The sequence below is a fragment of the Erythrolamprus reginae genome, chromosome 2 (genome assembly GCF_031021105.1).
Source record: "Erythrolamprus reginae isolate rEryReg1 chromosome 2, rEryReg1.hap1, whole genome shotgun sequence".
NCBI lineage: Eukaryota > Metazoa > Chordata > Lepidosauria > Squamata > Dipsadidae > Erythrolamprus > Erythrolamprus reginae.
Genome location: NC_091951.1, coordinates 261,469,092 through 261,492,847, shown reverse-complemented (window position 1 = coordinate 261,492,847; position 23,756 = coordinate 261,469,092). Strand labels below are relative to the sequence as shown.

Genomic DNA, 23,756 nt, shown 5'->3' with positions numbered 1-23,756 from the left:
CTAAAAGTTCATTAATCCAAGCCAGAATTTAAATAAATATTGTCCTTAAAAAAAAAAAATCCTACCAACGTTTTTAAACTTTATTTAACTTTAACTTTGTTTATTGATGTTTTCCCCAATTTTGATGTCTTGCTCTAAAAATTAAATGCTAGCTTGATATCTTTCACTCCTTTATTTTCTAGTATTATTTGTAGAGAGGGCTGTGGCGGTTTAAATAGAATTAGTGAAACTTTTCGTTTTTTAGAACTTATTTTAGGTTTGTCATGTGAGGGGTATATATGCCCAAATTTCAAGGATGGAAGAATGTGAACAGAGCTTTTCCTAATGTTAAGAACAGGGAATGTTGCCAAGAACTATATTTGGCATTATTTCAAGATACTAAAACGTATTCCTGTTTTAGAATGTCCAGATGCCAGATCCAGGAAGTACTCTGATTTATGCTTTACTATTTGTATATTAACCTCTGTCTCTTGAAACATTATGATTGATCTTCAATTTGGTAGTCAGTGTCTCCTACCCTGTTCCCCCCACCCCCAAAAATCCCCTGATAATAAACCCAGTTGGGCTTTTGAGTGTATGGCAATTAGGCCAAGCACTTATTTCAGAGTTCAAAACAGTCTTTACCTTTACAATTCCACTAGCCCTGACACTGAGACTCTGAAGTTAAGCAAGAGGCTAATGATGTGGGAATATTATTATTATTATTTTTTTATTATTATTATTATTATTATTATTATTATTATTATTATTATTATTATTTATTGGATTTGTATGCCGCCCCTCTCCGTAGACTCGGGGCGGCTAACAACAATGATAAAAACAGCATGTAACAATCCAATACTAAAACAATACTTGGGCGTCCTCCTCGATCCACAGCTAACATTGGAACATCATCTTTCAGCTGTGGCGAGGAGGGCATTTGCCCAGGTTCGCCTGGTGCACCAGTTGCGGCCCTACTTGGACAGGGAGTCATTGCTCACAGTCGCTCATGCCCTCATCACTTCGAGGTTCGATTACTGCAACGCTCTCTACATGGGGCTACCCTTGAAAAGTGTTCAGAAACTTCAGATCGTGCAGAATGCGGCCACGAGAGCCATCGTGGGGCTCCCTAGATTCACCCACGTTTCTGCAACACTCCATGGCCTACATTGGCTGCTGATCAGTTTCCGGTCACAATTCAAAATGTTGGTAATGACCTTTAAAGCCCTACATGGCAGTGGACTAGAATACCTCTGGAATTGCCTTCTACCGCACGAATCCCAGTGGCCGATAAGGTCCCACAGAGATGGCCTTCTCCGGGTCCCGTCGACCAAACAATGTTGTTTGGCGGGCCCCAGGGGAAGAGCCTTCTCTGTGGCGACCCCGGCCCTCTGGAATCAACTTCCCCCAGAGATTAGAACGGCCCCCACCCTCCTTGTCTTTCGCAAATTACTTAAGACCCACCTATATCGTCAGGCATGGGGGAACTAAGACATCCTCCCCCAGGCTTTTATATTTTATGTTTGGTATGCATGTGCTGTATGGTTTTAATTGCTGGGGTTTTATATATGTTTTTTAATATTGGATTTGTTTTACTGCTATATTGTTTTATTATTGTTGTGCGCCGCCCCGAGTCTTCGGAGAGGGGCGGCATACAAGTCCAATAAATTATTATTATTATTATTATTAATTAAAACAACTAAAAACCCTTATTATAAAACTAAACATACACACAAACATACCATACATAAATTGTAAAGGCCTAGGGGGAAGGAATATCTCAGTTCCCCCATGCCTGATGGCAGAGGTGGGTTTTAAGGCACTTAGGAAAGGCGAGGAGTGTGGGGGCAATTCTAATCTCTGGGGGGAGCTGGTTCCAGAGGGCCGGGGCCACCACAGAGAAGGCTCTTCCCCTGGGTCCCGCCAAATGACATTGTTTAGTTGAGGGGACTCGGAGAAGGCCCACTCTGTGGGACCTAACTGGTCGCTGGGATTCGTGCGACAGAAGGCGGTCCCTATTAACATTTTGATACACAAAAAGAGGGATTTTAAATTGCTTAATTCTGGGGCGGCCTGTAGTTTTCTTTTTAATACACATTGGCTTTTACATTTTAATATTATTGCTGAGATTTAAGACAGCTATATTAAAACACGTACCATGTTTTTCATTCTATTTTTACCCACTTCTATCATCTCTATATATTTCGGCGGAGAGAGCAATCGGTTTTGATATTTTGGTTCAATCATTCAGTGGTTGCTGAAATATACTGATGTTTTGACTAAAATAATGATAACACAATAATGGATTTACCTTTATTAAATTTTAGGCCAAAAGTCTTTTAAAAACCCTTTTGGTCTGATCTTTCTGCTACATTTTGCTTTTATGGCTATTTCTCCTTTTAGTAGAATGATAAGGATTTAATTTGTTAGATCCATCAGAGTGGGATGTCTTCACTTCTTTCTATCTATCTCTCTCTCTCCCTCCCTCCCTCCTTCCCTTTCTCTCTCTCTCTCTTTACGCTTGGTGGTGGCTCCAATTTTTTTCTATAAATCTTTCTCTCTTAGACTGAATTGTAAAAGAACCCAGACATCTTGTTAGCGCTGAAGCCAAATGAATAGTGATCTCCTGAGAGACAGTGAGGTTCCTCATATTCCTGAAGTTAAGCATTGCTCTAAATAATTGGTTGGATTGCATGTTATCTGCTCAGTCAACATCTTATGAGATCAAGCTCTTTCTTTCCCATCTTGCAGCCAAAGCATGGCTGGCAAGTGAAAGCTCAGAACAGATTAAGTTTCTTGTTTACACCGACAGTTCAGTTCTATGACAAATTAAATCTTTGTTCACTTGGATCTGCATTAATTGAAAAGCTTTCTGGGAAGAACAGCAACGCTGTGAGATTGTGCTTGCTTTAAACTCTTTAGGTGCTTGGCCAGCAAGTAGCTTTTAGTAACATGCAAAGTTACAGAATGAGAAAATGAAAAAAACCTGGCTTGGATCATTCCAAAAGTTCATCCATTCCAGATTGTTTTGTCCAAAACGGAATTTGGTTCTGTAGTGGATCTCATGCTTTACACACAGGAAGTGTCAGGTTAGAATCTGGATCCCCTCTTGTTGAAAAGTGCTACCTAATAACCTGGAGAACTGCTAGCTGCTGCAAATCAGAATCGGCAGTTTTTGGCTACGTATCAATATGTTTGCTCTATATAACGTGGCCTTAATTATTTGGATGAACAGTTGCAATAAAGGGCCTCTAGAATTCCACAAGTAGTCAGAAGAAAAACAGCTCCCGGTACTACCCCTCGTATTTAATCAAAGCGGGCTTTTCCCCAGATATATAAGGTGCCTGTCTTCCTAGTTCTTTTAACCTGGGAGAATGAAACTACCTTTTAGTAGCCTGTCTCTAAGAACATTGCTATACATTTAGTTGAACTCATGAATCAATATATTAGGTACAAAACATCTGGGATAAACATAAACTATAGAAGTTAGGCAGAGGACACAGAAGAATGGTGGAAGGTCTTAAGCATAAAACGTATCAGGAAAGACTTAATGAACTCAATCTGTGTAGTCTGGAGGACAGAAGGAAAAGGGGGGACATGATCGAAACATTTAAATATGTTAAAGGGTTAAATAAGGTCCAGGAGGGAAGTGTTTTTAATAAGAAAGTGAACACAAGAACAAGGGGACACAATCTGAAGTTAGTTGGGGGAAAGACCAAAAGCAACATGAGAAAATATTATTTTACTGAAAGAGTAGTAGATCCTTGGAACAAACTTCCAGCAGACGTGGTAGATAAATCCACAGTAACTGAATTTAAACATGCCTGGGATAAACATATATCCATCCTAAGATAAAATACAGAAAATAGTATAAGGGCAGACTAGATGGACCATGAGGTCTTTTTCTTCCGTCAATCTTCTATGTTTCTGTTTCTAAGTATTATGACAGCCAGGTTGGTGTATTAGTAATTAAGACATTAGGTTAGAAAACTAGATTAGAATTAGAAAACAGGAGACTGAGAGTTCTAGTCCAGTCTAGCCTTAAACCCAAAGTCAGCTCATTGACCTCAGGCCAATCACTCCCTGTCAGCCCTCAGAAGAAGGCAGTGGGAAGACACTTCCAAAAATGCCATCAAGAAAACTGCAGGAGTAAATCCAATCTTGCGCATTCCAAGGCACATGTGTGCGCGCACTCACAAATACACACAAACAGGTGGGTTCGTCCCGGTTTGGAAAAGTACAGGTGAACCGTTAGCGACCCACTGGTAACATCATGATGACATCACCAACCCAGTTCAGACTGGTGCTGGTCCATGGGCTCTGCCATGGCGGCGGGGAGTTGAATTTTTGAATTTTTTAAAATTTTGAATCTGCACAAAAGCTGAGTTTTCTGCACTGCGTATGCAGTCACCAGCTTACAGTATCGAGAAGTTTGTATACAATCCTTCCTACACCTTTTCTCTGGAGTAATCTTGGTGTCTAACTAATGGTTAACTGATACTTTTTTCTGACCCAGGATCCAGATTCTCATTTAGTTTAGGCTTAATGCTACACTACTTCAGTATTGTTTGTTTGTTTGTTTGTTTGTTTGTTTAATTTGACTTCTATGCCACCCAATCCTGAAGGACTCAGGGGGCAGCTTATAACAATATAAAATTACCATTTAGAATTACAAATAACCAGATTATCTCAGGGACCGCCTTCTGCTGCACGAATCCCAGCGACCAGTTAGGTCCCACAGAGTGGGCCTTCTCCAGGTCCCATCAAGTAAACAATGTCGTTTGGCCTGACCCAGGGGAAGAGCCTTCTCTGTGGCGGCCCCGGCCCTTTGGAACCAACTCCCCCCAGAGATTAGAATTGCCCCCACCCTCCTCGCCTTTCGTAAACTTCTTAAAACCCACCTCTGCCGTCAGGCATGGGGGAACTGAGATATTCTTTCCCCCTAGGCCTTTACAATTTACGCATGGTATGTCTGTATGTATGTTTGGTTTTTATAATAATGGTTTTTTTAGTTATTTTAGTATTGGATTGGATTGTTACATGCTGTTTTTATCATTGTTGTTAGCCGCCCCGAGTCTACGGAGAGGGGCGGCATACAAATCCAATCAATCAATCAATCAATCAATCAATCAATCAATCAATCTAAAACCTTAATTAAAACTTATAACAACGACTCAACCACATACATTCATATCATTCATGCAGAGTCATATTCAAACAGGTGGTCAGATGGTATTAATTTAGGGTCCCCAAGCCCGGTCTTCATGGCCTTACGAAAAACCAGCAGGGTGGGAGCAGTGCGGACATCTTGTGGGAGTTGATTCCAAAGAACCGGGGCGGCAACAGAGAAGGCTCCTCCCCGAGGTCTCGCCAGCCTACATTGCTTGGCTGACAGGACCTGGAGGGGGCCAACTCTGTGTGCTCTAATTGGTCTCTGGGAGGTATGTGGCAGGAGACCGTAGTGTATCTGCAAAGCTGCCACCTTACCACCTTCTCTTTTTCTGGCACAAAACCAGATTTATTCTGTTTTGAACTCATCTCTGCTTGTCATAACTTCCACAGTGGAAGTAGAAACTCTTGAAATGAGTCGATTTAAATTATTCACAATAAAAAATCATGGCTTGATACATATTTCTCAGGTTGCTTTAGACACCAAAATTACTCTAGAGAAAAGTGGGGCTTATTCCAGATATGTTGATCAGGCCATTTCTAGAAATGTCAATTCACCAAAACATTAATTCATCACCATTAAACTTCACTTTTACATTCATTGGTGCAGACAATTCTCCCCCACCCAATTAAAAAAACATTAATACAGCTGTTTCTACTTAAAAACACAAATATGGTAAAACAACATAGATTTAACAGCAATACAACAGAAAGTATTGAAATAATTAATCTATTCTGATGCAGGTAAATGCTAGAATTTTAAAGTTTAGGGTTATAGCAATCCAGGCTATAAAGAGTCTTTGCAGTTTGTATATTCCCGATGGGCACATTCCAAAGTCTTTAACTTTAAACTGGAGTTTTGGAAGGAAAGCCTCTTCCTTCAAACCACAGTTTTGATCCAAGCCAATTTATGGAGCCTAATCAATCACTGTCTGATGCATGCATGTGTGTAGGTTCATAAGACGCACATTTAGATTGTTTGCAGGTTTTCAGTAACCAGCAACAGCTTTTCCTAACAAAATAGTCGGTGCCTTGATTTCATTTTCTCATGCAAACAAATTAGGAAGTGCAAAATCTCCTGGGTCAAATTTTCTAGATGCAAAGCTGCTTTTGGGCAGCTTCTGAATAGCCTCATCTGTCAAACACGAGCCACAGGTATCCAGTCATTCAGCAGCTTCAAATCTGGATACCAAGTTGTACGAATGTGATAATGTGCAATTAAAACAACATTGCGGTGAAGGAGGGGAGGGCTGGACTTCGGAGAGGAAGTGGGCAATCTTGGTCCAGGCTAAATGAAACACTTGGCTTATTGATTAATTTAACACATGAGTTTGCAAAAGGGCAAATGTTTCTATTTTTGGAATGACAAATTGCTTTTCATAGGCTAACAGCAGACAAGTTTTTTTCTCATTTAATCTAATGAGAAGATCGTGGGGGGGGGGGGGGGGGGGAAACCCAGTGAATTAAAAGACAAATTGCCTGTTGAGGTCTCTCTTTCTCTGAGATTTAGGAGCACCCAGTAAAAATATGAGAACTGTGTGAACTTTTCATGACTCAGTAGAACATATTTGTGGCTGGGTATTTCTTTATATTGACATTTAAAGAACTCTGCATGCAAATGATATAAACAAAGCCTGCCATGCTTTCATGGGTTTCTTCTAACAGAATGGGGATTGAAATACATCCAGTTACACATAAAAGTATGTTTTAGCTGTTATGATGGCTTATGGATTTGTGTTAGTGACATATATATTGGGGGAAGGGGAGGTGCAGAAACAAAATCAGATTTCCATATTTTAGTTGATGCTGCCAACTAAAACACCAATAATTCTTCCTCCTCCTCCTCCTCCTCAACTTACACCCATCATTTCCGTGCCAATCTTCCCCCTTCCTGCTATTGTAGATTTATAAGGGATTTTTTTTTTTTTAGACATTTTGGCTCCTGTCTTGGCCCAAGCTCATGAATTCTGCAACCCCACCCATTTCTCCTTCTGACAGGCTATGAACAAGCTCACATCAGAGGCCCCACAAAATCAGCCAGCATTCAGCATTTAACCCACATTCAAATTTCATGAAGTGAATGACCAGAATGCAGATAGATAAATCTGCATTAAGGTTTATCTACTTCTAGGATTTTCTCTCACCCTGCCTCCCTCCGGACAATGTGAGATTGCTACAATTCATTAATCTTCATAGCATTCTTATTTTTAGATCATCGATTTAGACCAACCAGGAGTCTACTCAGTGATGGGCTACCAAAATTTTTACTACCACACTGTGGACGTGGCTTATGCATTTTGTTTCAACATCCTCAATCTGAGTATTGTATTGGCAGTTCTGTGTTAGCAAAAACTTAAGAAGAAAAGGATTTAGGAGCAATGATTTCTGACAGTCTCAAAATGGGTGAACAGTGCAGTCAGACGGTAGGGAAAGCAAGTAGGATGCTTGGCTGCATAGCTAGAGGTATAACAAGCAGGAAGAGGGAGATTATGATCCCGCTATATAGAGTGCTGGTGAGACCACATTTGGAATACTGTGTTCAGTTCTGGAGACCTCACCTACAAAAAGATATTGACAAAATTAAACGGGTCCAAAGACGGGCTACAAGAATGGTGGAAGGTCTTAAGCATAAAACGTATCAGGGAAGACTTAATGAACTCAATCTGTATAGTCTGGAGGACAGAAGGAAAAGGGGGGACATGATTGAAACATTTAAATATGTTAAAGGGTTAAACAAGGTCCAGGATGGAAGTGTTTTTAATAGGAAAGTGAACACAAGAACAAGGGGACACAATCTGAGGTTAGTTGGGGGAAAGATCAAAAGCAACATGAGAAAATATTATTTTACTGAAAGAGTAGTAGATCCTTGGAACAAACTTCCAGCAGACGTGGTAGATAAATCCACAGTAACTGAATTTAAACATGCCTGGGATAAACATATATCAATCCTAAAATAAAATACAGAAAATATTATAAAGGCAGACTAGATGGACCATTAGGTCTTTTTCTGCCGTCAGACTTCTATGTTTCTATCTTTCAGTGCAAATTGGGTGCTCTGGGGTGGAGTTCCAATTTTTGCTACCGGAACTGTGTTCCTGACCATTCCCATAGGAGCACATCACTGAGTCTACTGCTTTAGTTTCCAGGCACCCCATATGGAAATTTCCAAGGATGAAAGTCAAGTACATAAGAAATTAAAGAAAAACACAAGGATAATTTAAATTAGCATTATAAAAATAGTCAAAGTGAGTATAGTATCTGCATACAATTAGATGTCAAGATTGTGATTTAATTAGGCAGATAATAGCTTTAGTTACATTCTTATTTATTAATGCAACTGGCTTTCATTCCTCTAGTTCTACAGCCAATTTGCCTGATCAAGGGAATTGTGCGAAATAAATCTTCATATCTGGGTAGGATTATAAAAGCAAGAGATATTTGTCAAGGATCTGTTTATAAACTGACATGTTGCTTACAGTCATATACAAATTGTCAATGGTTTTTGAAACTGACCCTCCCAGGATTATTATTTCTACTACATTTCACTTCAATTTGTCTTAGTAATCAGGTTTGTATGCTGTTTTAGAATTCTTTATTGGCCAAGTGTGATTGGACACACAAGGAATTTGTCTTGGTGCATATGCTCTCAGTGTACATAAAAGAAAAAAAGATACATTTTCAAGAATCATGTGGTACAACACTTAATGATTGCCATAGGGGTCAAATAAGCAATGAAGAAACAATCAATATTAATAATTATTAATTTTCATTGCTTAACTCAGCAGAAATCATTTACTGGTGTAAATCTGACAAATAAATACAATAAGTTGTAATGAGGGGGTTCTTGGTGATCTCTGGGCTTCTTTGTTTTATTGCAGAGGTTTCATTGCCCAAACTAGGTAACATCATCAGGATAATGATATGTCTATAAGAAAATAGCCAAGCTCAGAGAGCACCAAGGGCCCCTCATTCTCCTTTATTGATGAATTGTAACCAGGGACGGCTTCCCAATCCCACCGCTACCAGTGTGCTATACATGCAGCTTCCCTTCTCCGGCACACATGTGTCGGTGCCCCAGCGGGTTTTTTGTTTCTGTGTTTCGCGAGGGGACGCATGCACACAAGAAAGATTTCAGCGATTTTTTTGCTTCCCTGCAGGCACAGAAGCAAAAAATCACCAAAATATTGTGTGTGCTTGAGATTTTGCTTCCTGAGCATGCACAGAGGCAAAAAAAAAAAACCCCTCTGGGACATGTGCATGTGTAAGAGAAGGGAAACTCCGTGCGCAGCACAACTTTTGCTACCAGTGCGGTGTCCTTGTCTGTACTGGTAGCAACCCGCTTCAATTGTGCCTGTGCTTTGTTTCTTGTCTCATTTGTTTTATCATTTGTCGTGCCTTTTCAGGGAAGCCACTGATAAAGTCATCAAGAAACACCGTGACCAACCAAAACTCGCCGACGATTTCTGTTGATATTGGAAGCACAGTGAAAACAATTCCAGGAGTAAACGTGACCATTAACTGCCAAATTGCAGGTCTGTTGTAATTATATTAATGAGTGGGTTTAAAGTTCTGCATTTAGGTTTCATTACATCTCACTAAGGCATGTTGTTGGATGGCTAAGGATTGTTCTGTAATACTTCTCAGTGGAAGAGCCTAGTTTACTGCAGATCTGAAATATAGCTCCAAGCATTGCCTGAGACTTAGAGTTAAATAAAATAACAGAGTTGGAGGGGATCTTGTAAGTCATCTAGTCCAACCCCCTGCTGAAGCAGGGGACCCTATATCAGTGATGGCGAACCTTTTTATCCTCGGGTGCCAAAAGAGCATTGGTGCGCGCAATTGCACATAATTCCTATACCCATAATTCAATGCATGGGGAGGGTGAAAACAGCTTCTCCCATCCCCCGGAGGCTTTCTGGAAGCTGGAGCTGACCTGTTTCCCAACTTCTGGTGGGCCTTCTCCTTCTTCTTTGTGGCAACCTCTGAGATATTGGAACACTGCTATTGTGTCTCCCATGGTCCTTCTTTTCATTAAACTAGCCATGCCCAGTTCCTGCAACCATTCTTCATATGTTTTAGCCTCCAGTACCCTAATCATTTCTGTTGCTCTTCTCTGCACTCTTTCTTGAGTCTTGACATTGTGGCAACCTTATAAAGTGGTATTAATACTTCATGTGATTTGATTTTATCCCTCTGTTGATGCAGCCTAGAACTGTGTTGGCTTATTTGGCAGCTGCTACTCACTGCTGGCTCATATTTAAATGGTTGTCCACTAGGACTCCAAGATCCCTCTCACAGTTACTACTGTTGAGCAAGGTACCACATATATTGTACCTGTACATTTGTGTGTGTGTGTAAGGCTGAAGATGATTTATATTTCCCATTGTGCCTTTCCACTAAACTGCTAGATCAGTTATCACCAATTGTGACCATCTCAGACTGCTTAATGCCAAAAACCTGGTGTGCAGAATAGTGTCACTAAGAAGTAACAAGGTGTTTTCTTCAAGTTGAGTCTCAAAGTTTGCAGAAATAAAATCAAGAACAAGAAACAACTCCCTCCTCCACAAACTGAAAACAAGAATCCACACACACCTTTGTTTAGTATAATGGAGGGGACACTGCAGGAGAAGAGAATGGAACTATGGAAGAAGAATTTTCTTTAAAAAAAATGATGGAAGCGAAAGAGTGGCTGATAGCAAAGATAAGGAAAAATAGACTGGCAAAAGATAATGTGCACTCGTTTATTGCACGTCCCAACCCATGTAAGGTTGCTAAATGGAATTAGATGTCTCTCTCATTGCTATAGGCATCTCAGTAAGAATGAAATTAGATGTCAGACTGATCTCCCAAGTAATTTTTTCATTTATTTAACAACCAGCAAAGGCAGAGGTTGAATTAAGGCCAAAGCATTGGAAGAGAGAGGAATGAGATCTTCCCCTACTACTTCCCTACTTAAGATTGCCCCTTAAATCTTGGCCAACCACAGGACAAAAGAGAAAGGATATACACCCAATAAGCTTAATTGTGTGGCTCAACTAATTTCAGTAATAACGATAACAGCAATCCAGGCCAAGGGAGATTACAGATAGTCCTCAAATTACCACATTTTATTTAGTTTTTATTATTTAATTTATATTGGCTATCAATAATAGAAGCACTAATCTGCCGCGTAACTCCCAGCAACTGATTAGAGCCCGCAGGGTTGGCCTTCTCCAGGTCCCATCAGCTAGACAATGTCGGTTGATAAGGGCGTGTGGGAAAGTCTTCTCTGTGGCAGCTCCGGATCTCTGGAACCAGCTGCCCCCAGTGGCCTGTATTGCCCTCACCCTGCTCGCCTTCCGGAAAACTGTTAAAACCTGGCTCTGCCAGCAGGCCTGGGGTCATTGAATATGATACCACCTAGATCCGGCCAAAGATATATGAACAATTTTTTATGGTGTTTTCTTAATTGTTTTATACTGTTTTTATATGTTGTATGCCCCCCCCCAGAGTCCGGAAGGAGCTGGGCAGCCTATAAATTAATTATATTAAATTAATCCACCCAAACAGGTTTACCTGGGGGGGGGGGGGATATTGCACACTATAAGGATATTTTAACTGATAAGGGGGCATTGAAATCTACTCAAGAACAAGGAAGAAACAAGGGATAAATATGGATTGGTATATGAGAATGCAAATGCAATCACAATATGATAAGGATGCTAAAACAGAGGGTATTTATTTAGAAAAAAACAGAATTAGATGAAATATAGGAACCAATGAAAGGTCAATTTAAAAAACTGTATAATTAGTTATTATATATTAATTTAGAGCAAGAGCAAGTGGAAGAAATATGATAAAATGGGCAAGAAACTTTTGATGCACAATAGAATTGGATAAATGGCAGCAGCTTTAGAAAGTACCTATACATTGACAATGGCAACAGCATATAAAGAAATGTGTATAATGTGTTTTATAGGTGGCACATGTCACCGGAAAGGACAGCTAAAATGTTTAAAGACAAATCTATGAAATGTTGGAAATATCATCCAGTACCAGGTTCCTTTTATCATATGGGATGGACTGACTGATTGATTGATTGATTGATTGATTGATTGATTGATTGATTGGATTTGTATGCTGCCCCTCTCCGGAGACTCGGGGCGGCTAATAGCAATAATAAAACAGCATATAATAATAATCCAATACTAAAAACAGTTAAAAACCCATTATTATAAAAACCAAACATACATACAGACATACCATGCATAACATTGTAAAGCCTAGGGGGAAAGAGTATCTCAACTTGTGCTGAAGTCAAAGCTTATTGGAGCTCATTTCAAATATGAATAGAAAAGATATTGTATAGCATTGAAACCAGAGATATTCCTGTTAGCTATATTACCAGAGAAATATAATAAAGAAAATACATATTTAGCTATTCTTATAATTACAGCAGCTAAAATTGTATTTTCACCAAAAAAAGAGGAAAGCAATACAAGCCCCTTCTGAGGGGGAGGTAATTAAGAAAATATTTGGTTGTGCAGAGATGAACAGATTGACAATGACAATTAAAGATATGGAAGATTCAGAATATAATAATATTTGGGGGAAATTTTATGATTGGACAGAAAATGAATAACTATAGAAGATAAGTAACACTCATTAAAATGGAGGAAAATGGAAAGTTAAAGTTGGTAGACCCAGGTGACAAAAAGATGGCGCCCACATACCAGCACTGACAGAACTGGGTTGGTGATGTCATCATGATGTCACCAGCGGGTTGCTACCAATTCAAGCAAACTAGTCCCAACCAAGAGGAACCTACCCCTGATTTATGGTATATGGATTGATGTATATATGGAGGGGGGGGATGTTTTTTTTTTAAAAAAACTAATATCAACAAAAATAGACTGTAAAACAAGTACCACACATCAATGCTCCTTGCAAAAGGTTCACAATGGATATTCTTTGTGTTTCTCTCTGTCTCTCTTTCATTGTGTTCCTACATAAGGTGTGCCTGAGGCAGAACTTACCTGGTTCAGGAACAAAATCAAGGTGGCTCCTGATCTGCCCATCCATGATGGGTCACTGCTGATTCCAAACGTATCTCTCTCAGACCAAGGGTTGTATTCTTGCAGGGCTGCCAACATCCGTGGGGCGGTAACTGAAAGCACACAGCTATTAGTCCTTGGTAAGTTAAATTTATGCAATCTTTTCAAGAATTAATATCTTTTGTCATTTTTTTTCTCCAACCAAAAAATGGTGATCAAAGGAATAGCATTATAATTTAATTGGAGGAAATCAGGTATACATTTTTTTAATGAAAACTGCATTTTCTGGAGAGGGGAATTAATAAATAAAGGTTCCAGGAGGAGGTTCGTAAGGTGAAAAGTTCGTAAGACAAAACAATGTTTCCCATAGGAATCAATGTAAAAGCAAATAATGTGTGCAAATCCTTCAGGAAAATCCCAAACTTTAGAAGGGAGGCGAACAGAGGGCAGGGAGGAGCAGCTAAAAGGGGCAGGTGGAAGAGGCAAGGCTAGGCTAAAGGGTGAATGGGAAGGAAGAAAGGCAAGGGGGCGCCCCTCCCTTTTCTTTTTTCAAAAGACACAGTTTCAGTGCCTTTGCAAGCATGCAAAATCTTTACTCCTCCAAGCTGCCCCTCCCTTTTCTTTCTTCAAAAAAAGGGGGGAAAAGAAACCCCTTCATCCCAGCAGCAGCTGCTTGGGTTCGTAAGGTGAAAATAGTTCGGAAGAAGAGGCAAAAAAATCTTAAACACCGGGTTCGTATCTTGAAAAGTTCATTAGAAGAGACGTTCGTAAGATAAGGTACCACTGTATTTATTTCATACTAATATTTTTATCATGAGAAAGAAAACCAATTTAATGTAGCTGTTCTGCTCAGCTAAGAACACAGCAAAACACACAGTTTATTCAAACTTATTTTTAATCAGTAACCAGCTACTAATAACTGTCTTAGTGGAGGTCACACACATACAAACAGAAAGGCAGTCTTTTCTTGCAAAAGCCCAACTGTTAATTAGTCATCATTAACAATTGACATAAGCTCAGAAAGTCTTAAATCATGGAATAGCAATTTCATACCTGCAATTTTTGTAACATCCCCATGATCACGTGATCAAAATTCAAATACCTTTTGTGACCATCAGACAAACAAAATGGGGAAGCCAGATTCATTTAACAACCATTTTTATTAGCTTATCAACTGTGGTGATTCATTTAACAGCTGTGGCAAGAAAGATGGTGAAAATGGAGCAAAACTCGCTAACTGAAATTTGGGGCTCATTTGTCAGAAGTCAAGGATTACCTATTGTATAGTAACTGTTCTCTTTGCCTCTTCACCATCTTCTAATGGTCACCCAGATTTCTCCAACCCAGATGGGAAAGCCCTTGGTGCCATTTGTCTCCTGAGGGAAGGATTAAATTTCTTGTCATTGATTCCAATTTCTCCGCTTTGAGCTTTGTCTAAGGGAAGAGCACAGTAAAGCTAATCTTTGGAATATTGTTATAATCATTTAACATGGCTAAGAATGCTATCTGATACTTAAAACAGTAGAGCCATGAAAGATAGCATTCCAAAATACAGTGGTACCTCATGATACGAACCCCTCGTCTTACGAACAACCTGAGATACAAACCCGGGGTTCAGAAAATGTTTGCCTCTTCTTACGAACTTTTTTCTACTTACGAACCCGCCGCTGCCACCGCCGAGAAGCTCCGCCGCCCAGCTGTCGCTTTTTGAAACATCCGGGGGGCTTCCCAGCGTCCTCCTGAACCCGAATGCCAAACCCGAACTTCTGGGTTCGGCATTCGGGAGGCCACTGAGAAGCCCCCCGGCTGTTTTAAAAGGTGACAGCTGGGCGGCAGGGCTTCCCAGGGGCCTCCTGAACCTGAACTTTTGCTGAACTTCCGGGTTTGGCATTCGGGAGGCCGCTGGGAAGCCCCGCCGCCCGGCTGTCACCTTTTGAAACAGCCTGGGGGCTTCTCGGCGGCCTCCCAAACACCGAACCTGGAAGTTCAGGTTTGGCATTCGGGTTCAGGAGGACACTGGGAAGCACCCCGGGCTGTTTCAAAAGGTGTTTTTTTGCATTTTTTTTTTTGCTTTATTTTTTGTTGTTGCATGGATTAATAGATTTTAAATTGTTTCCTATGGGAAACAATGTTTCGTCTTACAAAATTTTTGTCTTACGAACCTCCCCCTGGAACCAATTAGGTTCATAAGATGAGGTATTACTGTATATGCCTGCTAATAAATGTAATTCAATTAAATGAGCTTTATTTCTAAATCCATTTAAGACTTCACGATAAACCAAGATTTAAAACATTTAAGGGTGCATCAGGGAAAGGGGCTCAAGGACCGTTAATCTTTCTCGCTTTCAGACCAGCCATTTCCCTCTGCTTTGCTCTTACCTGGCAACTATGAGAATATAAAATTAACTTGTCTCACCTAGTGATGCCAAAGAAAGAAATCTCTGTTGTTGCGGTTTAAAAAAACAGAGCCACTGATTGCTGTGAATTACAAGAGGGCTTCCATAACAAATGGCCTTGCAATATAATTCTTTTACTCTTGTCCCCCACTTAACATGAAATATGTCAGAAGGCCAGACCTTTAAACTTGGCTGAAAATCTCATACACATCGTCAACTCCCGCTGACATCTCTGAGCCCTGGTAGTGACACCCCTACACAAGGTTCAGGGTTTGGGGAGGATCAATCAACCCTGAGAATTTTTCTGCAGCTTTTCCAAGTGGTTAAAAGCAGAAGAGATACTTTCTCCATAATAAGCTCTCCTCCGTGAAAAACACGATCCTCCCATTTTCTGTTGTTGGAGAAGTTGGGCTTATAATAAATTGCAAAGTGACACCTACCAATTCCCCACCTTCATGACAAATGCATAAACTCAGTCTGTTGGAGGGTGCGTGTGGGTTTTTTTAATATACACCGCACCCCACCCCAAAAAAGGAGGGATTCAGGTTATCGGAGGGTGAAGTTTACTTTGTCTTATGTTTCTCAATAGGAAACAGTTTGAGCTTAGCTGGGTGATTTAGAAAGGCATTGTCAAGTCATGAACCTGAGTGGTAATGTATTCCTGGGGCTGATTTATGACACTCAGTGATGGATTTCCTTGCCTAATAACAAACTTGTGCCACTTTTATTCCATACTGTTTGAGAAGAGAAAGACAGCAGGCTAGACTAAGCGAAAGCTACTGTGAATTTGTTGAGGAGATGTGCCTCTTCTGGAAACCTGTGCGCATTCCCAAACAGTACATCAATGGCAGACCTTATTCTTCAGGGTCTGACTTTGGCCATTTAAAATAAAATTTGTTGACACGTGTTTTCTTAGCTTGTAGGAATTCCTCTTCCGTCTCTCTCTCTCTATTGCTGCCTTATCCATCTCTCTGGCATGCAGCTTTTTAAAAAGATTGGCCTCTTTTAAAATCCATTCATTTCAACAAGATTAAGCCTTTCTGAAGGGATTACTAAATAACATTAGGAATTAATCTCATTCACAGAGAGAAAGTTCCTTATTGTGCCTTTGTCTTTGTAATCTATTCCCAGACCCACCGCAGCTCCCACTTCAGTTTGAAGACATGGCAGCCACTCTGTCCCTCGTGGGTCCAGGCATTCCTTCGGTGATAACATCTCCTTCAGGAACAAGAAAAGTTTTGAGCCAAGGAAGCTCTGTGCTCATAGGTAAGTTCCGCCCTTTTAAAAATCTACCTGTCCTAAATCTATTCTCCACACACCCCAGGAGGTTGGAAATAAATGGTTCTGCGGAGTGTGGGGACTTCTTGCGATTAATCCCAACATAATTCATTTACCTCAAGCTTTGTTTTCAAATACGTAGAGCGGTTGGTGAGTTGGTTTTTTCCCTTTTTCATTGAAGAGTAAGTAGAAATCTACTCCCAAATGTACTGTCATGTTCTTTGATTATTGCAAGGAATTTTGCCCAGAACACGTTGGCTTCTCTTTCTCTAGGTGAAAAATAATCTGTTTGGGGTTCATGCTTACAAGCTTCTGGAGAGTTATTAAACAAAAAATAGCCTCTTTAGATGAATTACCTATCAAATAAAGATGCTTGCAAGTAATAATGGCTGCTTCTCTTGTGCCAAAAATATGAATAGATCTGATTCTTTAGTCCTGATATGAAATATTTTCACATTTTGCTCTGCAGAAAATTCTGGATATGTCTAACAAGCAGTCCTGAGTGTTTCCTTTTCCACATATGTTCCCAGATCCCCAGAAATATGATTTTCCTGGCATATGATAATTTCATGCAGGGATGGGTTCTAACTTACCTCACTTCCCATGCTGTGTGGCAAAAAACCAAAGCTGAAAAACAGATGATGACTGCATGCACATGCCGGAACTTGGCTTCCGCACATGCTCAGAAGGAAAAATAAAATGAAAAAAAATTTCAAACAAAAAAGATGGCGGCACTCACGGATCAGCACCAGCCAATCCGGTTCATTGACATCATTGTGATGTCACCAGTGGATCGCTACCAGTTTGGGCAAATTGGTCCAAACTGGGAGGAACCCACCCCTGATTTCATAAAATGAAGTATGTGTAAACCAATGGGTACAATGAAAAATAAAGAAATCCTGCTGACTCCTCATTCACTTTCTAAGTTAACAGGAAGAATCTGTGGATGGAGAAGAAGAATGAGTGCCTTGCTACTTATATACTGTTGGAAGAAATGTCCATCTGGGTTCAGTTCCAAGCCCTTCATGGCACCGGACCAGAATATCTCCGGGACCACCTTCTGCCGCACGAATCCCAGCGACCAGTTAGGTCCCACAGAGTTGGCCTTCTCCAGGTCCCGTCAACTAAACAATGCCATTTGGTGGGACCCAGGGGAAGAGCCTTCTGTGTGGCGGCCCCGACCCTTTGGAACCAACTCCCCCCAGATATCAGAGTTGCCCCCACTCTCCTAGCCTTTCGTAAGCTCCTTAAAACCCACCTCTGTCGTCAGGCATGGGGGAATTGACATTTTCCCTCCCCCTAGGCTTATAAAATTTATGTATGGTATGCTAGTATGTATGATTGGTTTCTAAATTGGGGTTTTTTTTAATTAACTTAAATATTAGATTTGTTTACATTGTATTATTATTGCTGTGAGCCACCCCGAGTCTGCGGAGAGGGCCGGCATACAAATCTGATTAATAAATAAAATAAAATAATAAATAAATAAGTGAGAAGAAAGACACTGGAAACATGGAGACTGCTTGGAAAGATGGTTTAATGGCAGACAGGACCTCATGGCTTGAGATCCTTGGCAGAAAAAAAAAAGCACAAGGGTGTATCTGTGCATATGTATGTGTGTGAGAGAGAGAGTGAGAGAAAGACTCAGTAGTGGGCTGCTAGGCGGAACACTTAATTGGCTCACCTCCACAGCCCTGGAGGTACCGTGAGTTCAAGTGGAATTATGCTTCTGCGCCTAATATTGGATTTGCTAAACTGTCACTATTTTGTTGTGAGCCGCCCCGAGTCTGCGGAGAGGGGCGGCATACAAGTATAATAAATTAAATTAAAATTAAATTAAAACCGGAGATGCGCCGTGATCTGGCATGTTGTTTTGCTTCTGCACATGTGGAATTTAGAAATTTTAGAGAATTTAGAAATGTTGGTCTTGGGAGAAGCATTTTAGGGAAATTGACATAGTTGGATTATGATACTCTCGAACTTAATTGTAAAGTGAAGAAGGGCATTTTTCACTAAGCAGTAATTTCTTTAGTGGCCTATAGTCTCCTTGGTTTACTATGTATTGGTTAAATCCCAAGGGCCTCTTCTGATTGGCTGGTTTCAAACAAGAAATTAGCCAATCGGGAAGATTCATTGTGATAGAAAGATAGTATATCCACTGCATTCTTTTGTGTTTTACATCACTTTCAGCAATAAAATAAACTCAAAAACACTATTAGGAAAAAATTGGAAAGATTTGTTTAAGTATGTTGAGAATAAGGTTTAAAAAAATCCTCTTCAAAGGAAGAAATGTTTTGAGAAATTTGCATGGTAGGTATCAGTATTCTACCAGTACCCAAAAATATCTCTCTCTTGTGCCATCGTTTTTAATATATAAATCCTTTATAATCCAGCCAAGCAATAAACCACACTGCTGTGTTCCGGATGAAGCATTATCTCACATTTTTTAAGATAAATTAATGTAACACTTAAATCAAGGACTGTCAGTCTATCCTTGGCAACCACTTTAAAAAAAAAATTAAAATGGCAGCTACTGATTTGTACTATTATATAACTCAAGAGAGATATTGCATTTATATGTAACCAGCAATTCATAAACAAGTGCCTGAAGCAATTTTGAAATGTTATCATATTAATATTTTGTCAATCATCCATTTAAGATTTTAAATATAATTTGATCTCCAACTCAGCAGTTAGGGGGGGAAACCATGATCCTATTACAAAAATATAGTTCATTCCCACAAGCAAAAAAGAAAAAAAATTCAATGAAAAAGTAAAGTTATTTTCTTTTTATGGTTACAATTTTATTAGAAAGAAAAGTGGATTTTACTATTGAAGAATCCTAGCTGGTAAATGAAACGGCAGATAAGTAGATGGCTTGGCCTTATTTCCATGAAGCTACCACATCACCCTTTCAGTTAAATAGTAAATTATGGTGGCCTAGGGCAGTAAAATAAATGAATGAATGAGAAAAGGGAGATAAATTAAGATCTTCTACCCACTTTTTTTCCCCAGTTCCACTTCAGGAGCTTTTTACTTAGCGAAAATGAATGAATGAATGAATGAATGAATGAATGAATGAATGAATGAATGAATGAATGAATGAATGAACGAACAAATAAATAAGAAAAGGGAGATAAATTAATACCTTCTACCCACTTTTTTTCCCCCAGTTCCACTTCAGGAGCTTTTTACTTGGCGAAAATTAGTTCTGGTGTGAGAGTTTGGGCAAAAAAATAAGCAGCTGGCAGGAGAAAGTGTTTTAAATATACATATTAAAATCTGATTTGCTGGCCTTGTTCTGCATGATTGCAACAGTTCTTTATTCAGACATATGGAACCAGAATAAAGCAGGTGTTTTTATTCAGCAATATCAAAGCAACAGAAGATGCAGAAGATATAGACTCAAGAGAAAAGGCAGCTCTTGGGGTAGCTACTTAACCTGCCTTACACTTTTAAAATGGTTAGTTGCTATTGAGTGAGTCAAATTTGGAGAAATTTGTGACAGACACCATAATAGAATAGAATTCTTTATTGGCCAAGTGTGATTGGACAAACAAGGAATTTGTCTTGGTGCATATGCTCTCAGCGTACATAAAAGAAAAAGATACATTTGTCAAGAAACATGTGGTAAAACACTTAATGATTGTCACAGGGGTCAAATAAGCAATGAAGAAACAATATTAATAAAAATCTTAGGATATGTTGTGGTTAGCTCTGGCCCAGCTCCTACCCCAAGGAATGTGGAGGTGGATGTGGGGGAAACATCCACATGCCACAGGCCTGTTTTGCTCCCGATAGAATCTCCCGACTAAGTTTCCTCTGACGAAGGAAGCATGAGTGACAGGGAAGAGGGGAGTTTGGCAGACAGGTCAGGAGGAGATCAATCATCCTTATCATCCCTGGATTCTGAACAAGAACCTATGACAGACCCATGCATGCGTAGAGTGATGCATAGGAGAGAACAACTGAAGGATTATTACAGGAGATAAGTGAGGCCACCTGTGGTTGGGTGGGGCTGCTTTAATTAGTGCTACAGATAAAAAGAGCAGTGTGCTGGTTTAGCCTCGTGGAAGTTTATCTGATTCATAGTTTCGTCAAGATTGTGGTTTGCTGTTTCCCTGTTCAAGACCGTGTGTGGAATTTCTGGACTTTGGAATTGGACTCAATTTCCCAGCTACTGGGTGAGAAATTGGATTGCATTTAAACTGTGCCTTGTGTGTACCTGAAAATTCCTTTCACATTTAAAAAGGGAGTTTCTGCTTTTCTGTTGATAAAGACCTTTTGTTTTCCTTCTATCGTGTGGTGTGTGTCTGTTTGGACTAATTACCCTGTAATTATGGGCGGTTGGGACACGCCGGCAGAACAGGATACAAGCAACAAGTCACAGTCATACATACCTAAGTGGAAGGAAATGGGTGACAGGAATGATGAGAAAAAACTAGTAGAAATAGAAGTGCAGACTTAGTAAAAAGTTTGAGGGAATTATTTGTTTAGTAGAATTATAGCATTCAGGAAAAAACTGTTCTTGTGTCTAGTTGTCTTGGTGTGCAGTGCTCTGTAGTGACGTTTTGAGGGTAGGAGTTGAAACAGTTTGTGTCCAGGATGTGAGGGGTCAGTAAATATTTTCCCCGCCCTCTTTTTGACTCATGCAGTATACAGGTCCTCAATGGAAGGCAAGTTGGCAGGAATTGTTTTTTCTTCAGTTCTGATTATCCTCTGAAGTCTGTGTCGGTCTTGTTGGCTTGCAGAACCAAGCCAGACAGTTATAGAGGTGCAGATGACGGATTCAATGATTCCTCTGTAGAACTATATTATGGGGTAAACATCACTATTAATTGATGAAATGGTCTATTGTTGAATTGAGCTCTATGACTAAGTTTAATAAACCTCTTCTTTTAACCCCTGTGTATTTTAATGATAGAGAGCCTAGTTTGGTGTTTGCTGAAAATTGGGAATTCTTGTCTTGCCTTAGGCACAAAGCTAAGTGGATGACTTTGAACCAGTCACTTCATCATAGGAAGAATGGAATGGCAAACTCCTTCCAAAAATGTTGCCAAGGAAACTGCCTGGGTTTGTCCATGTCCAGAAGTCAAGACTAAGTTGAAGGCAAAAGTTAAAAACACTTTAATGATACCCAGACAGTGACCCAGACTTTCAATATAAGATGCTTTAAATATATAACTCTGATTCATAGGTGGTATGTAATAAGAACAGCGGTGTTAGCCAGGAAAAATGTGCTTTTTATGACTAGAGAAATACAGTCAGCCATAAAAAGGAAATCCTGCTGTTCCATATTTATTGTTTTCTCCCTTAGTGACTTCCATATCAAGTTTGCTTAGTTCTCAAATCAAATCTGGATTCTTTTTGAATCCAGGCATAAGCTTTGAATCATAGAGAGCGGTTGTTTTTCTTTTTATCGTATCTCATTCCCATGGACTATGGAATGAGCGGGTGAGACAACTTTCTCCATTGATTCAAAGATTGGACAATGAGAATATGTCTTCTTATTATGGGAGCCATTGCATTATTTAATTAGAATAGTTGTGTAATGATAGGAACACAATCCTTTTGCACTTTATTAGGTAAACGCATAAAAAAATTACCCTAGAAATCAATCCCAGTTGATTTCCTCCTTCACTTCTGGACTAAATAGTGAACCCTGCCAAGAAGAAAGAAAAGGAGGTGAGTGGAAGTACCAGTTTTCCTCCTAATTTCTTTGGAAAAGCTAGATTACTATACAGTGTTCCCTCGATTTTCGCGGGTTCGAACTTCGCGAATAGCCTATACCACGGTTTTTCAAAAAATATTAATTAAAAAATACTTCCTGGTTTTTTTTCCCTACACCACGGTTTTTCCCACCCGATGATGTCATATATCATCGCCAAACTAATCATTTTTGCAAATAAATAACAAAAAAAATAATTATTGTTAATAAATAATTATGTTTATAAATATCAGGATCACTAAGTGTCTTATTCAATGGTGAGTACCAGTAATAATGGTGAGTAAATGGTTGTTAAGGGAATGGGAAATGGTAATGTAAGGGTTAAAGTGTTAAGGGATGGCTTGTGATACTGTCCCTAGCCAAAAATGGTGTACAGTATTTACTTCCGCATCTCTACTTAGCGGAAATTCGACTTTCGCGGGCGGTCTCGGAACGCATCCCCCGTGGAAATCGAGGGAACACTGTATAGCCACAGCTGTGAAAAGTAGAATTAAGAAGTTGTGAAATTCAGTTGTTGGTATTGACAAGTGCCCTGTGATGTTGACTCCAGTGCAGTCTTTTCTTTATCATAATTTTGTGAGCTATTTTGTGGATATTGTTGACAATAAATAAATCACTGATTTTACAAGCAATCATTTCATTCTTTCTCAGGTATCCCTCCATATTTACTTAGGTGGAATTCAATGTTCTTTATGCAGATATCATGGAAGAATTTTTACCATTGGTTTCAAACTAAACTGCTTTTCTTTTCTTTATTTTCCATAAAAGCACATATTCACATAATCTCAGAACTGAAACAGGCTGGAAATACACAAATATGCTGATTCATTGCTTCACCAACAACCTTGATGTTTGTGTTATAACAAGGAATACATGGTTATCCAGCATGTTAAGTTTTGACCTATTTTTCTGCCTTTGTAAAATCTTCTAGGCTGCCCAGTAGATGGTCACCCAACTCCTAACATCACTTGGTTTTACGATGGTCGTCCTTTCCATCTGCCCCATCAGGTGTTGGCATCTGGTCAGATACTCCAGATCCTGAATGTCAGCAATGGTTATCAGGGAGAAATCAGCTGCAGGGCTCAGAATGAAGCAGGCTTGCTTATTCAAAAAACATCTCTGGTCATCCAAGGTAAAATATATTCTACAGCAGCCTTTCCCAACCGGTAATTT

General features: G+C 39.7%; 1 protein-coding gene across 2 annotated transcripts in view; it reads left to right on the top strand.

Annotated features, from left to right (window-relative positions):
• The window catches only part of ADAMTSL1 (ADAMTS like 1), a 637,539-nt gene that overhangs the window by 597,684 nt on the left and 16,099 nt on the right, over nucleotides 1–23,756 (top strand). For both annotated transcript variants that reach the window (XM_070742526.1, XM_070742525.1), the window contains exons 22-25: nucleotides 9,552–9,680; nucleotides 13,142–13,321; nucleotides 16,709–16,843; nucleotides 23,515–23,715. In XM_070742526.1, coding sequence (XP_070598627.1) covers nucleotides 9,552–9,680; nucleotides 13,142–13,321; nucleotides 16,709–16,843; nucleotides 23,515–23,715 — 645 coding nt within the window. The remainder of the gene's footprint in view (nucleotides 1–9,551; nucleotides 9,681–13,141; nucleotides 13,322–16,708; nucleotides 16,844–23,514; nucleotides 23,716–23,756) is intronic.